Consider the following 25,372-nt stretch of genomic DNA (forward strand, 5'->3'; position numbering starts at 1 on the left):
GAAATAAGTGCTATTTCAGTATTATTAAACTTCTTAGATCTAAGATATTATCCAGAGAATCAAAGATACGACTCTGCCATAGTTACCTCCGAACAGTAATTACATATATGTGTGAAATCGGGTCTTTGACCAAAGGCGATATTAGAAGAAAACTAATTAAGTTTGAAAGGAAAGTGTTACGAACTATAAATGGATCAATTTTTAACCCAGAAATATAAGCATAAGTAATGAAAACATTAAAAGTTTAAGTAATAGGCCAGACATTCTCTTCTTTATTAGAAAAAAGCGGCTAGAATGGTTTGGTCATGCACGAAGAGCAGAATGTGTTAGTTAATAAAATAAAACACCCCTAAAACGACCCAAAACTCAATGGATTGACGTAGGTGCCAAAGATTTATCAATAATCGACTTGAAAGTGTTAGACAGCGTATCAGAGGGATGGAGAGCGATTTTGATGGCAGTGCTGGTTCTAAATGGATCATTGTCTGAAGAAGAAGAACATGATAAATTGATAATATTCTTCTTTGTATGAGGGTATTGCATACTCAAGTGAGTGTTGTGTAATATCTTTTACTTTCACTCTCCTAATACATTATTTTAATTTCATAAATTTGTAGTAGTACAGACCACGCAGACGAGTAGTACTGTAATCATGCAAGCAGCCTCAATAAATATTATGATTATTTTTGGTTTTTTACTATTAGATTACCAATTATGAAAATAAATTCATAAATTTAAAATTGTTTGACAAATACCTATAATTTATATTGTAACGAAATTGAAATTAATTTTAATATAACTATTTTGTGTTAATTGAATATGATTTTTGCTAATTCTAATTAAGAAAACCAAAATCTGGGAGATCACCTCCTTTCCCCCTCATAACTAAATCAGCGATTGAATTTAAATTTATATTTTATGTATCAATTTGTAACCAAATTTTTAAAATTTGTAACTTTACTGTACCAGAGTTATAACCCCATGCCTCAATTGCCTCAGCCAACTAAAATAACAAGAAAACATTTGTAACTAATTAATCTTAATTTGTCACCAACATCAAAAACGTTCAATAAGGGTATTTAAATCTTAATGTAGATTATTTTGCATTTAACAATGATGTTTTACAATAAGTAAATCAATTTATATTAGGTGATGATAAAGTATTGTGTATATTAACTTGTATATATAGGATGAAAACAAAATTAAAAAAGTTAGGATATAAATACTAAATAATTGTGTTTAAATAATACTATAAGTAACGGTTTTTAAAAAGTATTTAATACTAAGATAAAAGTATACTAGTTATTCCTTCAAATAAATTAACAACACACTTAACTTTAAGATTGTAATTTCATTAATAAAATAACAATTAGGTAAAATATCTAAAACTTAAGATAAGTTGAGCTACAACATTAAGAATCAGACTATATGTTATGATAAATATGAAATAACAATCAATAATATATATAATCATAAATATATGAGGAAAAATAACTTTACAACAACTTGTCGTTATAAAATCTAAGAACCAGATATTACATACATTCAAAAACATAGTTTATAATTATGATAATTTTAATTAATACTTATAAATTGAAAATATACTTCAATAAATAATTAATTGTATATATATACATATATGTATATAGCGTAGTTTTTTTTTTTTAATTCAGTATAATTTATGAACTAATTAACTGTATATACTCTGTGCCACGAGAGAAGTAATCCGTGTCCCGACCAAAACACAATCAAATTCGCCTATGTATGCATGGCCACAGCGCGAACTGTAGAGGACAAAGTCGGGAGAAACAGAGCCTAGTATGCTCGTATGCTAGCTGTTGTCAGTCTGCATGCGCAAAACGGGTTCCTTTTCTCGTGGCGCGGAGTATAATCCCTGTTCAACTTATAAACTAGCCCTGCTTCAAATTTACGTGTTTTATATATTTTGTTTCTTAATTTTGAATTGAATGAAAAATTTAAAATTGATTATTTTTCTTGATATTTGTTATGAACACTTTAGCAGCCAATTTAATAGTTCAAAGAAGAGCATTCTTCAAAACCTAATCTATTAATCATAAATACAATTGTATAAGACCAATAAATACTATTCTTAATTTCTTGACACTTCGACCATTTTTCTTTCTTAAAATGTATATTCGTAAAATAATTCTTGGTATAAGAATTCTCATATATTGAATAAAAATTTTATTTTTTGGCAAAAATAAAGAAAAATGTACGGACTATAAATTATACAAAAAGTATATGATTGAAAATAGTAATTATTCAATGCAAAATATATGCATTAATGTATATAATATATTCATAATTCTTAATTAGTAGAAAATCAGTTAAATTATTAAAGGCACCAGTTATAATTAAGTCTCAAATGATATTAGAAATTTTAGTTAGGATTATCAAAATAGTATTTTATAGTAATCATAAAATGGTTTTGAAATTTTATTCTTACTAAGAATTTGTATTTATATACAAAAAAAAATTTAACAACACTTCTTAACAGACTTGAGCTTAGTAGACCACGTTACTTTCCCACTGATTTAAGTAATGGTTGGGCTACCGTTTCCATAACTTCATGCTCACCAATAGTTTGTAAATCAGACACAACAGTTACACAGTTCAACTAAAAATTCAAAATAATGAAATAACGTTATTTTCTAACAAGTGATTACCTAATCATAAATAACTATATAGATATAGAATTAACCTGTTTTTTTTTCATTTTCTTGTGACCTGGACATCCGTTGCTTGACCTCCATGGCAATTCCTTACCACCACAATTGTTTTCCAAATAATCAAGAACTATTTGAATATTGTAAATATCAGAAATTAATTTATCAAAGTTTTCGCTTGGATTTTTCATGTTATTTTTCTTATTTTCGTATAACTAAAATATAAAATAAGGATAACATTTTTTATTAAGCTGTTAGATATATTACTAGAACAACAAATGTATATTTATATAACAGTTAAAAATCTAAACAATAATACCTTAAAAGCTTCTTTTTGGGCATTTTTAAGATTTAAAACTGTACGGTTGTATGATCTACCATATGATAATCCAGTTTTGGTTAAATCTAAAAAAAATTATTGCTTGTCAAATAAATCATATTATGTAATGATATGCAATCTAATAAGTTTATTTTTGAGTAAAATAAAAACTTACAATTATTTTTCTGATTAGCTAATAGCTCAAGGCGATTATTTAAAAAATGTAATTCTGAAAAACGTTTGTTGGTTTTTTCATTTTCACTACCAAATTCATCTTCTCTATTTCTCCTATGAATGTTAATTTGATTTTGAACACTAGAAAAATAAGAATTAAAATATTAAAAATTTTTTTATATTATTATATTTAAGTACAAACCTTTTAATTTTTGATAATATCTTCATAAGTTCTAACGTGTTTTTCAACAGCAAACTTTCTTCATTTGATAAAAATCCTGACTTTAAAACCCTTTCTACATGATTTTTAATAGATTTATTTTTTGTTTGTTTCATGGTAGTTTTGGAATGAATCTGCATGGTCCTTTCTATACTTCTCATGTCATCAATTTGGGAACTTAATAACTACAATAGAAATAATCAAATCAAAAAACTGTATCACTTGCTTAATTTTTAATTACCTCATTAGTAACACAAATGGAACTACCATAAGAATTACTATCCGGAAATTTATCAACTGATTTAGGATATAGATTGTTCTATAAAACAAAAATATCATGATTTATTTAATTATAATAGTATTATTTTAGTAGATATCAGAAATCTTAATTGTACCTTATCATATGACAAACTATGGATAAATGGGTTATTATAATGAATGTCCTCTTCAGAAAATAATTCAGTCAGGTCACAGCTACTTGATTTTATCAAAGATGAACAATTCAGTGTTGCATCAACATCATCCATGCCAGCTTTTATGTGTAATCCATGATCACTGAACGACCTGCTACCAGCATCAACACAAAATGCTATTCAGCCCCCTGTACATGTCAACTTGAATTTTTAAATAAACCTAATTTCCCAAGCTACTCTTTACCTCATTTCCCCATTTGATTGAAATACTATATTTAAAATAATGTTTATATTAGGTGTGAAATAACTTAACATGACTTACCTAAACAAATTATTCTTGCTACAAAGATTATATTTATTAAACTCATTTTCATCTTGATTTGTGTAAGATTTTATTTTTAAAGATTTTTTATTGAAACTAACATATTCCGATTCATCATAATTTACTTCTGCTACCCTATACAAAAATTAAATTACAGTTATTAATTTTTTTTATATGAAATAATATTACTAATTAATAAATTAATAAAATATGTCTTAATACGTCTGAGAAATGCATTTTTATTTATAACAATTAGAATTAAGTTAATTAGATATACTTTATCAGTGGAAGTTAGTGTTTTTCTGAGATGATATACAAAGTATATTATCTCTCCTCTACCATCTTGATATTTTTTTTAATAAACCAAAAAGATCATTTAAAAAATATTAATTCATCCAAGTATTCATATAATAGACATGCAAGTTCCACCAAAACTGTATACATACACTATACAGTAATACATATTTGACCTTTATCTATTGGTTGCCATTAGAATAATAATGTTAATTTTTATTGTACATGGATGACAATAGCAACAATAAGATATGATGGCCAATAAAGTCTTACAATAAAAATAGAACTTGGGCATAATTTTTTGGTCAGAAGCATATTTGTATATTATGATATTTACTAGTCAAAACCATGATTATATAAAATAGTTGAATTTGGTTAGCTCAAAGTTGAAGGAACTGGCTAAAAAGTTTTAGGTATTGACAATTTCAAGTTAAAATAGCTGGACTGTATATCAATTATCATAATCAGTTGTGTGAAACAACCATTTTAAATTAACCAAATTATTCTTTTTTTTTTTTTGGATTAAGAGACCTACAAAATGTCATAGTTATCATCAATAAGAGATCAATTCTTTATTTAGTATTACTCTTTTTTTATGATCACTATTAGAATTTTGTAAGCCTAAGGTACCACCAACCTAAACAAATATAAAATTATTTTTGACAATATTAATCAAACTGTACAATGAGGTAATATTATACTATGATTTCATTTGAATAGTGTAAAATTTCAATTATCTATCAGTTTTGGAACTAGATCCTTAACAGATGATCAAAAAACAATAGATACACGAGAAAGTGAAATTTTTTTTAAACAAACAAACATACACATTGTTTTATAATTATTTTTTTTAACCTATAATAAATTTATCTACTACATTATTATGTACACTGTACTTTTATATTATAAAAATATGTAATGTTGCATATAATACACATAATTTTTATTCTGTATAATTATTATTGTCTGTAAAGATAATAATAAAATAATAATAATAATAATAATATATATACCGCCTATCTAGCAGATATTTCTAGAGTCTCGGATTTATATAATGTATAATGTACCTACCCACAATGCTTAAGTATTATGGAAACATGGCTCCAGACAGTTAATTAAGAAAAATTAATAATCGGGAGATAGATCGAGAGGTTCTACTATACTTAACAAATAATTTTTTTTTTAATATTTTGGGTGGCACTCAAGTTTGTGTTCCATACTTCATAACAAGCAGCCACGATGCCATATTACTTATTTTATTAGAAATTTAAATATTTTTTTTTTTTATCTATTAATAACAATGTTATGCAAAACTTACATCAAAACAATCTTTAAATTGTCTAAAAATTGTGAAGAATTATTTTGACAAGTTAGATCCATATGTTTTGTCAAAAGCATTGTAAAAAGAATTACTAGTTTCTCCTTGTGTGACTTGTGTTGCTTCTCATAAGAATCCACAATATTCATTACTCCTTGTAAAGTTAGTTTGCATATATTGTCCATGGACATAATAATTTCACTGTATTTTTTATTGACATTGAGATCTATTGGCATAGAAAAATTGAATAATCTTATAGTATTATATTTAGGTTATTATTAAAACAATAGTAAGCACTTGTTTAGTATGTTAGACAGTTCATTTTTTATTGTTGAAAAATATGTTTGAGGTGAATACACTCATATCTACCAATAATTTGGATGTGGACAATTTTTTAGCCTACTACTATTTATAGCAAAGTAGGACATTTTCACCCCTATATTTAAGAAAAAGTATTTAAGTATGAAATGTTATCGAATTCATTTCAACAATTACTGATTTTTTTATTATAATACTATTTTTTATTGTATCAACAAGAGAATTATTATTAAACTAAATATATTATAATTTATATCCAGGGCGGGCTCTAGCTTTTTCAGCGCCCAATGCAAGTATCATTTCGGCGCCTTTCACCCTGTGTTTAAATATAAAAATAGGCAACTGTACGCCCCCTTGATTTTGGCGCCCTTGTGCCGTCACACATGTCGATTGTATCTAAAGTCGGCCCTGTTTATATCTACAGTGTGATCACGATAAGTGGAAACACTCAATAACTATGTGCAGGCTTCATATATTTCAATTCTGCTTTTTCGGCTAACTAATAAACATTATTATACACATTTTCAAATAATTAGACTATTTTTTTGACACTTAAATTTGCGCATGCGCACAATAACTTTTTTTTTTTAAATGGCATGATCCATTTTTGACCACAAATTATTTATTTTGGTATTTTTTTATGAATTTTAGTGGTTGAATTTCTTTTCTAAGTCAAAAAATGACCGAGTTACAGCAATTTGATTTTACGTTATTTGCACGGGTATAACAGATTATAAAATAATTAGTTAATAATAAAAAAATAAAAATAACTAATCCAATTTATGAAATACCTGTTTACCTATTGTAATAACGTAAAATCAAATTGCTGTAACTCGGTCATTTTTTGACTTAGAAAAGAAATTCAACCACTAAAATTCATAAAAAAATACCAAAATAAATAATTTGTGGTCAAAAATGGATCATGCCATTTAAAAAAAAAAAGTTATTGTGCGCATGCGCAAAGTTAAGTGTCAAAAAAATAGTCTAATTGTTTGAAAATGTGTATAATAATGTTTATTAGTTAGCCGAAAAAGCAGAATTGAAATATATGAAGCCTGCACATAGTTATTGAGTGTTTCCACTTATCGTGATCACACTGTATATTAAAATATTAGAACATTTATTTTACTATATTTAAAAAGAAATATGATAATGTAAATAAAAAATGTAATAAAACATCTGTTTTAAAAATGTATCCGGAGAAAAATATCCTAATCTACTGAAAATAACAATATGTAGTGTAGTATACTTGAGGACATGTTTAGGTATAACGTCAAACTATAAAACAAATGTAAATTAATAAAAATACTTCAGTAAAACACACAAGATAATATTGGGATTTTTGTTAAGCTAATGAATATGATATATGTAACATATTAAATGAGTACTTCCTAATGAAACTGTTTTTTATAAATTACCACAAATCATTGAAAATTGTATTGAGGATATCAACGGTTTTGGTAAGTAGTAAAGCCACATAATCAACACTGATGCAACATCTACTGCATCAATATCTAGGATTGTTTTACAATTTTTCCTTGAACCACTTACTAATTCATAAGCATTTATAATATTGGGTTTACGCACATTAAGAGAATATGCTTCATCAAATAGAAATTCTTCATATAATCCTAAAAATAACAGATTTTCTAAAATTAAACAATCAAATATTACAATTTAAATTTAATTTGTAATCAGTAACAACTATTAATCTATTAAATACCTTTGTTAATTATATAATCTTTTATATTTTCTACAATAAGTGGTAACCCGTCACAATTCAACGGCAATTTTTCCAACGGCATACCAATCAAAATTAATTTTTCTGAATTATATTCTTCTAATAGCATCGCAAATTTTTTTTCAATCTGTATTTAAATATTTAAATTTAATAAAACGTAACAATATATTCAAAATTAGGCTATGATTCAATGTATACAGTTTAGGTAATTGTTTATACCCAACTCAGAACCCTTTATTTTTAACTCCTATTTTTAAATAATTAAATTATAATTTGTAAAATTCAATAAATTTGTATGAATTTTTTATTAAATGTTATAAGTGTTTTATAACCTTTTCTATATTCACTGTCAATTTGAGTGTCAAGCTTTAGAATATTATACTAATAATACTATATACTGTAATTGGTCAAAATAACTATATGTAATTACAATAAGTAATTAAAATTGTTCTTATTAAATGGACCTATCCTTAATGGCATGTTATACCAAAATAAAAAATGATTGAATTTGTATAATCAATTAATTATACTCGCTTTAAAAAGGTTAAAACAAGTTATTTAAGCTTTGAAACCACATGTGTTATTAAAAACAAATTAACCATTCATCATATAAAAGTACTAGTCACCGAGTATAAAGATTGCCCAAGGTTGCAAATAGTGTTTAGTACATAACGAAAAAATAGAATAATTGAATAAATTTGTTATCACTTATTAGATTTTCTATAATATTAAATATCAACAATGAAAATATTTTACCTGCTTACTAAGCATATGTGTGTCACTACAACACAAGGTTAGTTTCATTTTCACGCAATTCAAACTCTGGGTGAACCCCTGAAAATAAGAATTTTTGTTACCACAATAAATTAGTGTACAACTATACAAATTACTGTAATAACAAACTATATACTTCAAACCACTGTAGTAATTTAAACAGCTTGACACAGTTTTAAAATTCAAATTTATACTAATATATGATTTAAATAATCATATCCCAATCATTGCACATTTTGAGGCGTTTATGGTTGCTTTAGGAAATGTGTTGATACAAGACGTAATTTCAACATATAAAAGTGTACAAATTGACCTTCACAACGACTGAAGTGTTTCAAAAACAAAATAAACAATCTGTAAAAAAAAAAAAAAATGAACAAGATAGTAGGTATAACAACTGTTACAGCATTGAAAAATTCAATGTACATTATAAATATGTATTTTTATTACTGAGTAACTAAACGCATATTATTCATTTCATATATAAATAGATATGATAGATACTATTTACTAACATCTAATATATTAAATCACAACATTTAATATACAATTAAAGTTTTACAACTAGCTTTAAAAAAACATACAATTATAAAAATGTTTATGGATAAATTAATATAAATAGGTAAGTCAATGCTTTTTGTCAATTTTTCTTTTGACACATAACCACATAATAATATGTTTTGCTTTATTTCTAATTATTATCAAGGTTTAGTTACTTTGTTGAATGATCAAAAACTGCTGTAATTACAGTACCTACTTATACAATATTTACCAACGTATAACTTATCGCAATTGTAAACTGCTATCTGTAAAAATGTAATTATAAATTGAACCTTGCAGTTGGGAAAGTATAGGTATCTAAACAAGAAATTTATAAATTTATCTTATAATGTAATGGTTTAGGTTCTATAAATAAATTTAATCTAACTAGGGATAATGAGATTAAATTATAATAATAGGTAAATTCCTCGGTAAATTCTATTGATATCATTGTTTTTTCATAATTTGCATTTGTTGACAGATTAAGTCAGGAATAGGTACCTGGTCAGTGTAATGTAAACCAACATGGATAAAATACAGTAGGTTGGGTTACATAATAGGAATCTAATATTGAATTACATAAAATTATAGTAAAGGGAATGCCAAGATTAATGCCATTAGTAAAATATCAACGTACCAGTTCATAGTTGATATTATGGTATTAATTATTCTTAAGAACTTATCTACAACACGAGAGAAATAAAACTCAACACAAGTCACAATTACAGATCAATCAATCTATTGGGATAAGTTTAATAAACAATTTTTATCCAACCTGTTGGAATTTATTGAATGAAGGTGAGTGGGACAAATACATAAGTCTGAGTTAATAGGGTTAGTGCAGACATAAAACATTATTAGAAGGAACGACAGTAAGATATCCAATCTATTCAATCAATATTAAAGTCGAGTAAAGTAAACCTAAAATCAGTGTTCGGAGAAAACATTGTTCATAAACGCACGTTCATAACTAGTGAACAATACACGAACACCACTCTTTTTTTCAAATAAAATGTTAACGTTTTTATATTTAATGAATTTTAACAATTTTTAAGACACTCAATTTAATAATTATTTTGATAAATATATGTAGGTATATAATTTAGATATTTTAGAAAATGTATTTACCTACTCTAAAGTCTAAATAATTGTGTTTTTATTTTTGGGTTAAGTCCTATAATATACATGTTTATGGATTTTAATATAAATTGCTAGGTAGTAAACTATTTCTAAACAAAAAATTAGATGGACAATCTATAATGAACGCGTTCGTTTTTTCAAAGACCGTGAACGTGTACCTACGTGTTCGTTTGAAAAATACATGAACGTGAACGTGTACCTATACGTGTTCGTTTGAAAAATACTTGAACGTGAACGTGAGTGAATTCATTTTTTTAGTGAACGTTCCTTAAATAATAAATACACTAGTGTACTACTGCTGGGTAGGAATTGCATCAAGGTGATAACACTGATAAACATTATTGACGACAACTTACTAGTCCTCGGTGTCGGAAACCTGGAACACGACTGAACTGATGATTGCATGATCAAACAATGTTGTTTTACCACGGATGAACTGATGTCGGTGAAGAATTGGAGCCGCGATGAGGATAGGCAAATACTGATCGTAGCCTCGTCGTGGTTAAGGCAATGTGATCGGTAATCGCTCAAATGGCTGACTTTCGAACACGACGACCACTCCAGGGTTCAACAGAAAAAACATTGAACAACTGAGAAGTGTGAGTACTGAGTAGGTAATAGGTATTGCGAATTGCGATAGCGCCACACGACGGATTATCAGCCGATCAAGGTCAGCTTATAATATTGTGGTGGGAGGGTGTTATGTTATCGGTGCGGTGGAGCCTACGCCGCCGACATGCCTACCATGGGCCTCGAGATGGTATCGAAACCTTCGAATCGTATAGCGGCCACTGGCCACTGTGGCCGGTGAATATAATATGGTATCGTCGTATTGAGAATACTCTAGTATTGACATATTGCGATATCAGCGTATGTCGTATTATGGAAAGGGTGAGAACTCGGCCGCACCAACACGACCACCAATAGTAGACGCCGCGATGGCTGGGCGTATGCGCGCCAAGTGCAATAATGCCGCCAAATCACGTCATAATTTATTGTAGGTACCAGGTAGATGAGTTCTTGAATAAATCAATAATTTCAAAATTCATATGTACCTAGTTGCTAATTTGTAATAAATTGTATTGTATAAGATATTAAGATATTCCGAGTATCATATTCGATAACTGATACTGTAGAAAATTAACTACAGATCACAGGCACGATTTAAAATATCATAATATAAGCTTAGCGGCTTAGCCCTCCCCCCACCCCCAAATATCCAATTAGCATCTTAAAGACGAACAGTTCTTTTGTGTGAGATCGACGCTCATATTGATGTTAAAAATTTTAGTCTCCGCCATGATATTTTTATGAGTTTACATTTTATATAATAGTATAGGTACCCAGAACGCGTACAGATTTTATCAGAAATATGGGTACCTATTTTAAAGCTATAATAATGCACGATGTTATAGTTTATATTATATCATCAATATAAAATCGTGTATAGAAAAAATTGAGTACCTATTTTGATTAAAAATTACCTAAGAGACAAATTTAAAAAAATATAATTTTAAAAAGATGGAACAAGTGGGTTCCTTTTTGGCTTTTTCTGAAAATTAAGACGTGTGGTGCCGGTCACTATTATGCCTATTATGGATGTGTTCAATTTGAATTCAAAGAAATAAAATCATTGTATACGATAAACGTTTCTGGGATGAGAAGTATTATAATTTTTTTTTTCCCGGCTTTACGATCCATTGAGGATCTTTACTATTATACTATAATATTTACTTATCTTTACTATCTTTATTCTTTAGAAGTATTATAATAATATTTTTAAATTAAAAAAAAAAATGACTGAAATTATTGTTATTCTTCATTTAAAATATAAATATCTAATTTTACCCAGATTTGAACTTAGTGCCGGATCACACTATGCGTTTTGTCGGTTGCCGATAAAACGCAACCGATCGGTAAACGACTGCGACATCCATAATTAACATTAAACCGCATTATCAGGACCAGACTGACCGATTCGGCGAACTGATTTAAAATCGTCAGGAACCGGCCGCAACATGTTGCGGTTGACTTTGCCGATGCGTTTCGGAAAATACCCCAAAACACTTTAGTTAATATTGAGCCGACCACACATGCGGATCATCGGTTGCGGTTTTTTAATATAAATTATAATTTTTTTAAAGTTTAATTAAAATCGGCAGCCGATAAAACGCGTAGTGTGGTCGGTCTTCTCGCTTGCGGTTAATCGGGATACATTTTATCGGCAACCGACAAAACGCATAGTGTGATCCGGCACTTAAAAAAGGCTATAATTATGAAATTTTTAGTTTGTTTGGTTACACAATGAAATACTTACGGAAAATCCTGATTTTGAATTATCAGTCCTAAGATATAATAGATGGACATTACTCACGCATTTTTAACTACAAAATATAATTAGCAAGTTTTCATGATTTTGATGGATATCGTCAAAATTTTAACATTAAATGCTTATAAAAAAAATTTTAATTATAATTCATAACCTTGTATTAAATATTCAAATCTAATATATAAAAAGAAAAATCATCAATACATGTCTGTATTACTTAAATTGTACACTAGTTATGACAGTAATATTATATCTAATAATATAAATTATTATTTTTACAAAAAAAAATTTGACTCCAAAATTTTTTACGATAATAGCGTAAATAACTAACAAAAATTTAGATTAGGTGCCCTTTATTTTAAAGTGATGCAGAGCTTAATTTACGAGGATTTCAAATGATAGATATAATGTTCTAAAATAGTATGAAATAGGGAAAGATAATTTTAAAATATTAAGATAAATAATAAGCAATTTGGATTTTTAAACTCTGGCCAGTTATGGCAAGAGAAGTAATGGCCAGATACAGTGGCGTATATAGGGGGGGGACTAGACCCGGGCCCATAGTGAAATTTTATTATACAGTCGTTGCCAGAAAAATTGAGACGGCGGCGCGGCAGCGGCGCTTTTTGGTGTAGGCTTTTTTGTTTAAATTCATCTAACAGCATTCCAAAAAATGCTATTGAAGCTTTAAAAAAATGTTCCAAAGTTGAATTTCCACCAATATATGTCCTGTTGAAAATATTATGTACCATACCTGTTACTACTGCATCTGTTGAAAGGAGTTTTTCAACACTAGGTCGACTTAAAACATTTTTAAGAAATCAACATGGAAACGTTAGATTGTCGGGCCTTGCATTGAAGACGATTCATCGTAACATACCTCTAAATGTTGAGAATATCGTTAATATTTTTATTAAAAAAAATAGAAAAATGAATTTTACATAATATTGACAAAAAAATATTAAGTCTACCTACTGTAGAAAAATGCTTAATTTATTATGTATCTTATTTAATAATAAATATATATTTATGCATTTAAATTTTAAATTCATATATTTGTATCATTTATGTCATAATTAAAACCACCAGTTCCCAAAAAAAATTTTAGTTGTAGCTATGGTGGGGGTAAATTGGCCCATAGTGAAAATAATTCTTATATACGCCACTGGCCAGATACACGGATAATCACGAAATGCTATATACTTTTATTACCATAAACTATAATATATATCTAAGGTTAGCAATATAGGTATAGTAGGTACCTACATATTAAATACCTTGTTTTGCAAGATATCACAGTGTTTTTTGTTTTTTTTTTATGCATGTTGATTCTTGATAAAATGTTTAGTTCTTTATGTTTTATCTACCTAATGACATCATATGCGTTTCCACACACATACGATATCGCCATATCAGTAAAAAAAATGTAAAACATATGGACTTTAATGCGTCTTATGGTTGAATATATATTTCTCAATACATTTATAATATTATTGATATTACCATAATGATAAAATGCACGTAATACATATATTACAAATAATATGTATTACGCAATTCCCATGTAAAAATTACTTAATAACACGAAGGCTACAAAACATTAGACTACAATCGATTTCTAAATAATCACAAATACCTTACCTAAACTAGCTAAAACATATCGGAAACAAAATAACAAGGGCTCACTGTTGTGTATTATACTTATAAAGGATAGCCCTTCCTGGAAGGGCGTTGCCTACATAATATTATACTATTATAACCTCTTGATGCATATAGAGTCATCGACTCGATAACCACGGATATATATATATATATATATATATATATATACTAATATATTAGTATCTACTATCCGTGTCAAAATTCTTCAGTTCATGGCAACGGTGGACGAGTACCCAGTTCTTATGCTCACTATTTATTCTAAAGATTCTTTTTTATTTACAAAATTCATTTTTTAATATAAAAGGCAAATAAAAATATGCCTTGTGCTTGAGCTTTTAACGAAGTGGTGAATACTAAGTCAACACTAAGTCAATGGCGAAGTATACTAACGTTGTCACAGTATATTTAATTTGCCGCAGGCAAAAGTGTTTCGGGAAGTAAAAAGAAAAATTTAAAAAAATTATACAGTAAGAATACACACTGAAGACAACAATATGTAATCTCAATATAATTAAATGAGTAAAATATACTATTTATAATTTAAAATCATGATTGAATAATAATATTGTCTACTCAAAATTCAAGGGATTAAAAATTTTAAAAAAAAATGTGAAAGATGGTTTTGGCACCCGCAGGCAAAAGTGTTTCGGGAAGTAGAAAGAAAAATTTAAAAAAATTATACAGTAAGAATACACACAGAAGACAACAATATGTAATCTCAATATAATTGAATGAGTAAATGCAATTCATAATATAAAAATCATGATAGAATACTTAAGTAGCTAATGGTTATTAATGTTTAAAATTGTGTACACAAAAATCAACAAGTTAAAAATTAAAAAAAAAATTGAAAGAGGGTTATTGGCGCCCGCAGGCAAAATTGTTTTGGGAAGTAAAAAGAAAAATTTAAAAAGATTATACATTAAAAATACATAATGAAGACTGCAGGATGTACTCCCAATATAATTAAATCAGTAAATACTATTCGTAATATAAAAATCATGATAGAATAATGAAGGTTCTATAACGGTTATTAATGTTTTATGATTGTGTAAACAAAAATCAACAAGTTAATAATTTTAAAAAAAAAATTGAAAGAGGGTATTGGCACCCGCAGGCAAAATTGTTTTGGGTGTAAGATAAAAATTTAAAAACTATAAGCTAATAATACACACTGCAAAAGACTGCAGTAATACCTATATCTCTAGTTAACGGCATAGAGATTACTGAATAGTTATTATATTTTAATATTGTGTACACAAAAATCAAGTAATTAAATATTTAAAAGAAAAAATTGAGAAAGAGGGTATTGGCGCCCGCAGGCAAATGTATTTCCAGAAGCAAAAAAAAAAAAAAAATTAAAAAAATTATACATTAAAAATACACAATGAAGACTGCATTATGTAGTCCCAATATACTCGTATAATTAAATACAATATGACTGTGTAGAATATAAAAATCATAGGGTTAAATAATAATTGTGTACACAAATTTCAAATACTTTAAAATTTAGAAAAAAAATGTGAAAGAGAGTATTGGCACCCACAGGCAAATGTATTTCAAAAAGCAAAAAAAAAAAAAAAAATTAAAAAAAATTAAATATTAAAAATTCATAATGAAGACTGCAGTATGTAGTCCCAATATAATTAAATCAGTAAATACTATTCGTAATATAAAATAATGAAGGTTCTATAACGGTTATTAATTTTTTATATAATTGTGTAAACAAAAATCAACAAAATAAAAATTTAAAAAAAAAATTGAAAGAGGATATTGGTAACCGCAGGAAAAATTGTTTTGGGTGTAAAATAAAAATTTAAAAATTATAAACTAGTAATACACACTGCAAAAGACTGCAGTAATACCTATATATCTGTAATTAACGTTAAAGAGATTACTGAATAGTTATAAAATTTTAAAATTGTGTACACAAAAATCAAATAATTAAATATTAAAAAAAAAAATGTGAAAGAGAATATTGGCACCCGCAGGCAATTGTATTTCGAGAAGCAAAAAAAAAAATATCAAAAAATTATACATCAAAAATACATAATGAAGACTGCATTATGTAGTCCCAATATACTCGTATACCTAATTAAATGCAATATGACTGTTTAGAATATAAAAATCATAGGGTTAAATAATAATTGTGTACACAAATTTCAAATACTTTAAAATTTAGAAAAAAAATGTGAAAGAGGGTATTGGCACCCGCAGGCAAATGTATTTCAAGAGGCAAAAAAAAAAAATTAAAAAAACACAATGAAGACTACAGTATAATGTAGTCCCAATATATAATTAAATGCAATATGACTGTTTAGAATATAAAAATCATAGGGTTAAATAATAATTGTGTACACAAATTTCAATTATATTAAAATTAAAAAAAAAAAAATGTGAAAGAGGATATTGGCACCCGCATGCAAATGTTTTTCAAGAGGCAAAAAAAAAAATTAAAAAATTATATATTAAAAATACATAATGAAGACTGCAGTATGTAGTCCCAATATAATTAAATCAGTAAAATATACTATTTATAATTTAAAATCATGATTCAATAATAATATCGTGTACTCAAAATTCAAGGGATTAAAAATTAAAAAAAAAAAATGTGAAAGATGGTTTTGGCGCCCGCAGGCAAAAGTGTTTCGGGAAGTAGAAAGAAAAATTTAAAAACATTATACATTAAAAATACCTAATGAAGATTGCAGTATGTAGTCCAAATATAATTAAATCAGTAAATACTATTCGTAATATAAAAATCATGATAGAATACTTAAGTAGCTAATGGTTATTAATGTTTAAAATTGTGTACACAAAAATCAACAAGTTAAAAATTAAAAAAAAAATTGAAAGAGGGTTATTGGCACCCGCAGGCAAAATTGTTTTGGAGAGTAAAATAAAAAAAATTAAAATTGTAGAAAAAATTATAGTGGGAATACACACTGAAGACTGCAGTCCATAATTTCCAAACTAATAAACTAAAAACTTATTGTTGTGATTAAATGCTCTAATAATCCAACTGGTATTTATTTAATTAAAATTGAAATCATAAGGGCAATGTGGCAAACGTTGCAAAACCCAAGATGCAAAAATTATAATAAAAAGGAAATAAGGCTCGCAGCCATGGAGTGCAGTCAATTTGAAATTACATATAAAATAGTATTGTGTATATTAAAATTAATGAATATTTTATGATTAGAGAATTCATTACTTAATATGATTGACAATATTAGTTGGATATTGGTAATACGGGTATAACACAAATATGGATTTAAATTCATGATAAAAATTATGGTAATATTAACTTTAATTAAAAAATTTTTATATAATTAATACTAATTTAAAAAAAAAGTTAATTAATAAAATTATTTTACGTTTCCTCAGTAATTTTTAAATATTTTCTTTCATTGTTATGTTTACAATGTCGTATACCTTGATAGTTAGCAGGAAAAAATCATTGGAAAGGTTATGACCAGTGATGATATTCTTCTATCATCACCTGTGCTTCAACTCACCATAGTTTATATAGGTACCTAACCTAACCTACTTTTGACTTATACTTAACCATCTGCTTATCACGCGGGGAAGGCAGTGCCGTAGCCAGGGTTAGGGTTTGGAGAGGGAAAAGTGTATACAGTACTATACACCCAATATCCCTCAGGGAAGGCTGACTACGCCACTGGGTTTAATAAATATCAATTTGAATCATTGTAGAAAAATAAATAGTATTTGGGTAACGCGTGACAAACGGATGGTTAACTAGGACACTTTGAATAAAAAGATCCTTAGTTGGTTCCCGATTTAAGTGTTTGCTTATCAAGTTTATCTCATGATTATTGACCTCTTAGGAACACTTTTTACTTCATAGATAATACTAGTGTTCCAAAACCTATGTAATGGTCAGGCCATGGTACGCCATTTTTTCCGATATTAAGATATTGGACTTTTTAAAACTTTTTTCATCCTACTAGATTTTTATGAGACATACTCATTAAAGCAAAACAACTTTTAAATATAAGTATATAAATGGCTTATTATATCTAAATTTCAACACTAAAATTAAAGTTATTTTTCTTTTTCGGCCCAAAAAATGCCACGTGCCTTTATTATAATTTTATTTATTTTTATATGGTAGGTATACCCTTAAAAAACGACCTCCCCCTCAATAACAGAAGTTGAATTATGACGATTTTTAATATTTTGCACTGTAATAATTACAAAAAAATGTATTATTTATTATTGCGCATAACATTTTGGTGTGTGATATCTAATCTTTAAGTCGCAGTGTCTGTATTTTTTATGTGAACAAAATAAATTGTCCTTTAGAAAATTAAATTATTAAAGTACATACTTATTGTTAATTATTATTCTTAAAAGTTTTATTGTGATCTATAATATTTTATAGACTTAAACAATGTATAATTGGATTCGTAATTTTTTTATAATTATATTATATACTTTTTTCAACATTAGCATCGGCTACTATGGCCATTAGCGTGTTCTAGATCTAGGTAGTTATGAGTTGTTTAGACACACGTGTGTATGCGGGGAAAGGATTCGTCATTAAGAACCCAGGTGGTCACCCATCCAGGAGCTAGTGACGCCAGGCGATGCTTGACAACGATAAACACTACGGCCAACCACCGCGCCACACCAGTCCCGAATTACACTTTTTGTGTACCCATCCATTATACTCTAGATAGATATGTTATTTTTGGTGTTTTTACATTAGTATACGATTATTGTGTGGCCAGATGCAAATTATTTTTTTAAAGCATCAACTACATAACCTGGTTTTACTGTTTGGTTTGAAACACATGTAAACAGGACGAGGATTCGTCTCTAAGAACCCAGATGATCGCCCATCCGAGAACTAGCGACGCCAGTCCGTGTGTTAGCTGGTCGATAACTCAGAACAAGTAAGTGACTTCGGCCAACCACCGTACCACACCAAGACCTAAATTTATTTCGTAAACAATATAAACCATAATATAATCAATTGCATTAAATCAGTACTTGTACGTCTATTTTCATCAAATTACAGTATATTTTTCAATTTGTTTGGATAATAATTACAATACGTATGCCACTTAAAGTATCGAATAGGTTATAAAATAATAAATACCTACTTGACAACTTTAGTTAATAATTCTTTAAAAAAATTTTAAAATCTTAAATTCAAAAAGTCAATTAGTCTAGTCAACAAAATAAACGACTAAATCTAATATGGTTCCCAATACTAAATTAAAATTACACATTAAAAAATGATTGTATATTTCTCAAAAAAATCACCTATCACCAGATCTTATTTTTTTCCAATATTAAAGATTTGGATTAATTTAAAAAAAACTAGTGATAGAAATTGTTATCAATTTCATAACGTTATTCTTATAATTCTTAACCACATTCAAAAGTTGTTTTTCTTTAATCTGGACAAATCAATATTACGGATCCATATTATAAAATGTCTACTGAAGTAAGGAATTTTTATGGATTTTGTAAATTTTTTTTTTGTAAGCTTTATTGTATGCTTATTGCTTTGTAAGTATTCAGCAAATTTCAAAGTGATCAAATTATAAACGTTTTAGTGCATATTTTTATAGTTTATCGAAAATCAAACACTTAGGTAAATTTTTTCACGAATTAAGGTATAATTGTTTAAAATATATTAAATATGAATGAAGAATGAAATTTGCATTGGCTGTTTAATTTTTATTAAAAACATATATAATATTATATAATATTATAAACATATGATAAATATATAAAAAATTAAATAAAATAATTTTTAGTGTAATAAATGAAAGTAATTTGTTTTAAAGCATATTCAACATAATATATTTGATGAATTTTAAGTACATAAAAGTCCTCGTTCTACAGTTATTAGTTATTACGTATTACATTTACTTTCAATATGCATAGATTCAAGTCTATTATTTTAATCACATTTATAGTCTAGTCTTGTAATGTACTTAAATAATAGTATTTAAGTACTTTATTTTAAATTTGAAGTCCTCAAATAAATATTTTGAGAATGATAGTTTATAATAATGTATTTTTTTTTTATTAGGAATTATAATCAATTGAAAACTCCAATACTTTATTTTATTGCGTATTACAATACCTTTCATAATCATTATAGATTAGTATTTATACTTCACAAACATTTCTAGGATTACATGATTAAAATATTGTGTAATTGTGCGGTTTTTTAATGTGTTTTTATTAAAAGAATTTAAAATACATATTATGTGATTTATTTTAAAGTTTTCAATTTTTATTTGTTTTGTTTTTTAGAAAAATAAAACTATAATATGTATAATAACATTGTGCATTTGAAAATATAAATAAAGTTTGTTGTTTTAAAGATTTAAATAAAATATTCATTTGATTGATGTGATATTTTAATAAAATATAATATAATGGCCAAAATCATACTTTTAACTTCGACAAGTACAAGACTCTAATAATGTAAAGAATCAAGAACTTATTAAACTTGATAACACTTAAGATGATGTCACTGCATTTCTATTTCTCTCTCTGACCCATTCACAACATAGAAAACTTTAAGTTCAATATAAAATCATAATAATTTCTAAAATCAGAGTGAAATTTCTTTTAAAATTTCAAGATGATTAATATCTAGAGCATCTAACCCAATTTTTAAGCGAGTTATGGATATCTATTTTAAAATACTCATAACACTCTTAATAACAAAAATATAGTAAAAGCCTATGATATGTTCTAGATAATATTCAAACCATTCATTTTACTCTAACTTTAGAAATGATTATGATTATATTGTGAACAAAAAATTTGCTACATTGCCTATGAGTCAGAGAGAAATATTGCGCTGACCTCTTCTTAACCGGCCTAACTAACCTTCTCTTTTTATTCTATCCCATAAGTCGAAGGTTGTAAACCTATTAACTTGGTAGTTTCAGCCAAAGGGTCAAGTAACCTTTACATTTCAAGATCCTTTCCTACGTATGCGGTATTGTTAACATAACTAACCTAACCATTCCCCCTTCAGTTACCTAACCAAACCTAACCCTCTTATACCTAACCTAACTTAAACTTCTTACTCCCAAACTCACTCTCTCCCACTCCATCACCACATTTATCTATCTCTCCTTCTCCACCCTATTAACACTCACCATATCCCCCTTTCATTCACTCTCTCTCACTCTCTCTCTCTTACAGTTTCTCTCTCTCTCGCAACCTCTCCCGTGCTATATCTATCTCTCTCGTTCTCCATCTCCCTACCCCTCTCACACCCTCTCTCTTACCCTATTGATCTCTCTCTCTCTCTCTCTTTCTCTCTCTCTTTCATCTGTCTTTCCCGTTCTCTTTCTCCCCATTTCTATCCACTATCCCTCTCTATCCCTTCTCACTCCCGGTCCCTATAGTACCCACAGGTCATCGTACCTGTAAATTGATGAAAATATTTAAACATAATTGAGGAGATTATTAAAAAGAAATTTAAAAATTATTATATCTGAAAAATGTCCTAATTTTTATCATGATTTAATTGATAACCGGAATAGTGTTATACCAATGATTACGAAACAATTAATTTGAAGATTGAGAGCAATGTATCCTCTGATAAAATAACAATATAAAAATAAACCTACTGAAAAATGGAAAATTACTTACCCCATATCTGAATCAATACCTGCCATAAAACTTCATCTTCGAAACATTGTTAACACATTTCACATAGACTATACAGTTGAATATGTTATTAAATTGGGAGGTTTTCACTGACGAATACCATATCTGAAATTTCAATAAAATGTTTAACTATATTTTATGACTTACGTATTTTTAGTCATTACAGATAATATTGTATATGCCTACAATAATAACCTGCGTAAGTTTTATTTTTATCTTGACGAACTAGTTATTATGTGTTAATTTATGTTTAAATATTTTATTTAAGACCTTATTATTAGTTTAATACGAATTCAATATTTCTTCAATAGCCACGACAAGTTAGTTATCTACTAGAACACGGGTACACCTACCGGTTAATTTTTATTATAATAATTGAAGAATTGGTAATAATTGTTTATTGGTTGAGATATTTATTTTATTTCAATTTATTATTTATTAAATGTGGATATATTGTATTTTAGAACACAATATTATTATATGTATTACAATTACGTAATATACCGTAAAATTTTAAGGTAAATTAGAACTTGTGTGTTACACTCGTATGTACTACACTATTTATTTAGATACCTACCAATATAGTATTAAGTATAGTTTTCAGAAATAAGAATTAATTTGAAAATTGATTAAATAATGTAGATCAAGACAATCAATCAAGCCAGAAATTAATTTATAGAGAAATTTTGAGAGCTACTGTAAGCGCCTATATCTAAGTGGAATAAGATTTAAATAATTTTAAATATTAAAAAGTTATTCTATACAGATTCAATAATTTAATTTTGTTTAGGCGTATTGTTTATCCAAGTAAGTGGGCAATATTCAAGGTTTTAACTAACTAAAGAAGAATAAAATTTTTAAAGTAAAAGGATCAAAAAATTCTTTACATATAATCGTTTAATATAACCAAGAACACGCGTTGCTTTATTTTTAGTCATTTCAGTGTGAATAGAAAAATTTAGTTTAGAATCGAATATAATACCAAGATCATTGAAATCCATAACAAGTTCAAGTTTAGAATTTGATATGGAAGAATTAAAATTAATTGGGTTGTTAATTAAACAATACCGCATAAATTTTCATTTTTCGATATCTATTTAAAAACAGATAACCAATTTTGTAAGGGGTCTATATAAGTTTGTAAATCTCTAGTATCTTGATTAGTTTTTATTATTTCATAGAGTTAAGAATCATCGCCAAGTAAAAAATGTCAGACTTTTTAATAAAATTAAGTAAATCGTTTATAAAAATATTATTTTAAAAATGCATTATTAAAACTTTTCAAATGTATATACCTATTTGATTATCGATTATGATGGTGTTTAAATATAAAAAGCACATGCATATTTTAATTAAAATCTTATAATAATATTTGTCTATTTTTAATTTTTATAGGTACATTACAATTTTTGAAATATATCAACTAATTTTTAACTTTAATTGAACAGTTCACTGTATCTTATTCATTTTGAATATTTTTTTAAAGGTTTATGTAATTATACTATAGAAAGAAAATATGAGAAAAATTAAATTGATACATGAATGCTCATTGATGATCATTAATTATTTATTGATGCAAAAATCACTATTGTAAAAGCGTAAACATGTTCCTCCATTATTTTTTTTTATTGGCATACTTTAACTATTTTCGATACGTCAGTCGTCGATAACGAGTTATAAATTAACGTAACTGATTAATTAAATCAAAATGTCTATTTCAAACAAATATCTAGGTTATAATTATTCATCGCCCTGTCAACTAAAAAACGATGCGGAACGTTATATTATTTAATATCGTGCTCAGAAATTAAATATGCATCAACGATACTTGACTCATATTTTTCGTAACATTAAATATTTATTTTAAGTAAAAAAAATAAATTTAAACCCCTAATGAATATGAAACAAACTTACCTCAAACAAACATCAACTCTTTCGGGCTTTAGTGGAATTCGCGAAGTGTGTACTCCGACGTTGACGTAAGAACGCATAAAATACTGATCTGATGTCTGAAAATATTATTATTTATGAAAAATAAAACAGTACGTGATGTAGAGTATTTTTGTTCATTCCTTCTTTGTGAATTAAAATTTTAGAATCTTTAATCGACTACGTCGAATCGGCTTTGACAATCGCCATAGATTGTATTATATTTCGTTAATAAGATAAATCCAAGGACATATAATATAATAATAAAACTTTTCTTACCAAAGAGGTTCATGTTTATAGATATTGATTATTTGAATGATCACATGCGATATAACAATTATAACTAAAAAATTTTATAATTTTAAATTTTAAATATTATAATCATAACAATATCTATAATGTGTTATTTTAATATTATTTTTCTTAGTTTAATTATTTAATTATCGATTAAGATGAAGTTTAGATATTAGATGTATAACTATATTTGATTTTGAATAAATGAATTAAATATTTTATAGTGAATTAATGTGATTCTTCATAGCATAAAAGTATACAGTGAATACGTTAAATTTACCGTAATAGTTCTACCAACTAGTTTGTACAACTCTAACTAAAACATTTTCCATACTTCTGAGCACAATGTTGATAATATCAATATTTAGTATAATAATCATAATTATGTAAGGTAGATATGTAGAATATTTTTGACTTTAAGCCATATTCAAGAATATTTTAGATTTTAGATTTTCTTAGTTCATTTTGAATAGATATTAATTAAAATATTTTCTATAAAAACCATGTAAATATTAATATAAGTTCATATTGGAAGTAGTGTCAATGGAGTCTCCCTTCCCTCAAGCCGCCCAGACTGGTAAACATTTTATCTAAATTACTTATTGTATTATGTTATACAGATTGTATATTTTTTCTATTTTAATAAAAAAAAAAAAAAAAAATATTAATATAATACAAGTTTTCTCATAATGTATTTGTTTATTATTAGTTTCAATACATTATGCAATTTCCAAATCATTTAAATTAAGTTTAAGCTTTTATACTCTAATGCTTTCTAGCTGTGCATATAACGATTTACAATAAATATTTTTTTAAAGGCTTATTCTTTAGTATAAAAATATTGAATTTATTAAATCTATGTTAAAACATGAACGAAATTCAATGATAATTGAATGAAGAATTATAAACAATTTTATCAATATACGACGCAGACATATACCTCCTTTATTTAATTGACAGGAGATAACTACATTAGTCAGTATATTGACTACTGAGTTACAAGTGAATGGCATTAATATATTTGAATAAAATATTGATATTGTATAATATATTATTACATTAAAGTATTTTCTGTGTTTTTGGCAAAAGTCGACATGATCATACTATATACTTACACGTGTATTACTTTATTAGATGTATTTATTATACATTAGGTATGATCGATAGCAGTTGAAATAATATACTATAAAATTAAACCTAAAATATTAATAACAAGAATAT

General features: G+C 26.9%; 1 protein-coding gene and 1 long non-coding RNA gene across 5 annotated transcripts; both read right to left on the minus strand.

Moving 5' to 3' along the window:
* Positions 1–2,425: 2,425 nt before the first annotated feature.
* LOC107165363 (uncharacterized) lies at positions 2,426–11,091 on the minus strand. Of its 4 annotated transcripts, none has more exons than XM_015513557.2 (14): positions 10,617–11,091; positions 8,717–8,934; positions 8,563–8,640; positions 7,789–7,933; positions 7,484–7,714; positions 5,748–5,973; positions 4,136–4,270; positions 3,796–3,964; positions 3,642–3,719; positions 3,383–3,585; positions 3,182–3,321; positions 3,007–3,092; positions 2,723–2,902; positions 2,426–2,638 (listed from the first exon to the last, which is right to left on the minus strand). In XM_015513557.2, exons 3-14 carry the CDS (start codon positions 8,608–8,610, stop codon positions 2,540–2,542), a joined length of 1,740 nt encoding a protein of 579 aa, XP_015369043.1. In that variant the 5' UTR covers positions 8,611–8,640; positions 8,717–8,934; positions 10,617–11,091; the 3' UTR covers positions 2,426–2,539. The 4 variants fall into 4 exon arrangements, with proteins under 4 accessions (XP_015369043.1, XP_015369041.1, XP_015369044.1 ...); XM_015513555.2 differs by having other exon boundaries at positions 3,796–3,967; positions 10,617–11,090; XM_015513558.2 differs by having other exon boundaries at positions 3,796–3,967; positions 7,484–7,696; positions 10,617–11,087.
* A 1,852-nt stretch (positions 11,092–12,943) lies between these two features.
* On the minus strand, positions 12,944–23,927 carry LOC149058607 (uncharacterized). The gene is made up of 3 exons (XR_016190573.1): positions 23,843–23,927; positions 21,911–22,033; positions 12,944–13,471 (listed from the first exon to the last, which is right to left on the minus strand). It is a non-coding gene; the product is annotated as an uncharacterized LOC149058607 (long non-coding RNA).
* Positions 23,928–25,372: the final 1,445 nt, after the last annotated feature.

The sequence above is a fragment of the Diuraphis noxia genome, unplaced genomic scaffold, assembly GCF_037042655.1.
Source record: "Diuraphis noxia isolate RWA-SAM2 unplaced genomic scaffold, SU_Dnox_SAM2 contig0002, whole genome shotgun sequence".
NCBI classification, from domain to species: Eukaryota; Metazoa; Arthropoda; class Insecta; order Hemiptera; family Aphididae; genus Diuraphis; species Diuraphis noxia.

Bases quoted from the DNA above. Each gene is read 5' to 3' on its own strand.
- LOC107165363 (XM_015513555.2), bottom strand. From the start codon at position 8,610: ATGAAACTAACCTTGTGTTGTAGTGACACACATATGCTTAGTAAGCAG. The intron at 7,715-7,788 runs GTATTTAATAGA...GTTTAATTTTAG, and splicing joins AGATTATATAATTAACAAAG to AAAATCTGTTATTTTTAGGA. The intron at 2,903-3,006 runs GTATTATTGTTT...TTTATATTTTAG, and splicing joins CCCAAAAAGAAGCTTTTAAG to TTATACGAAAATAAGAAAAA.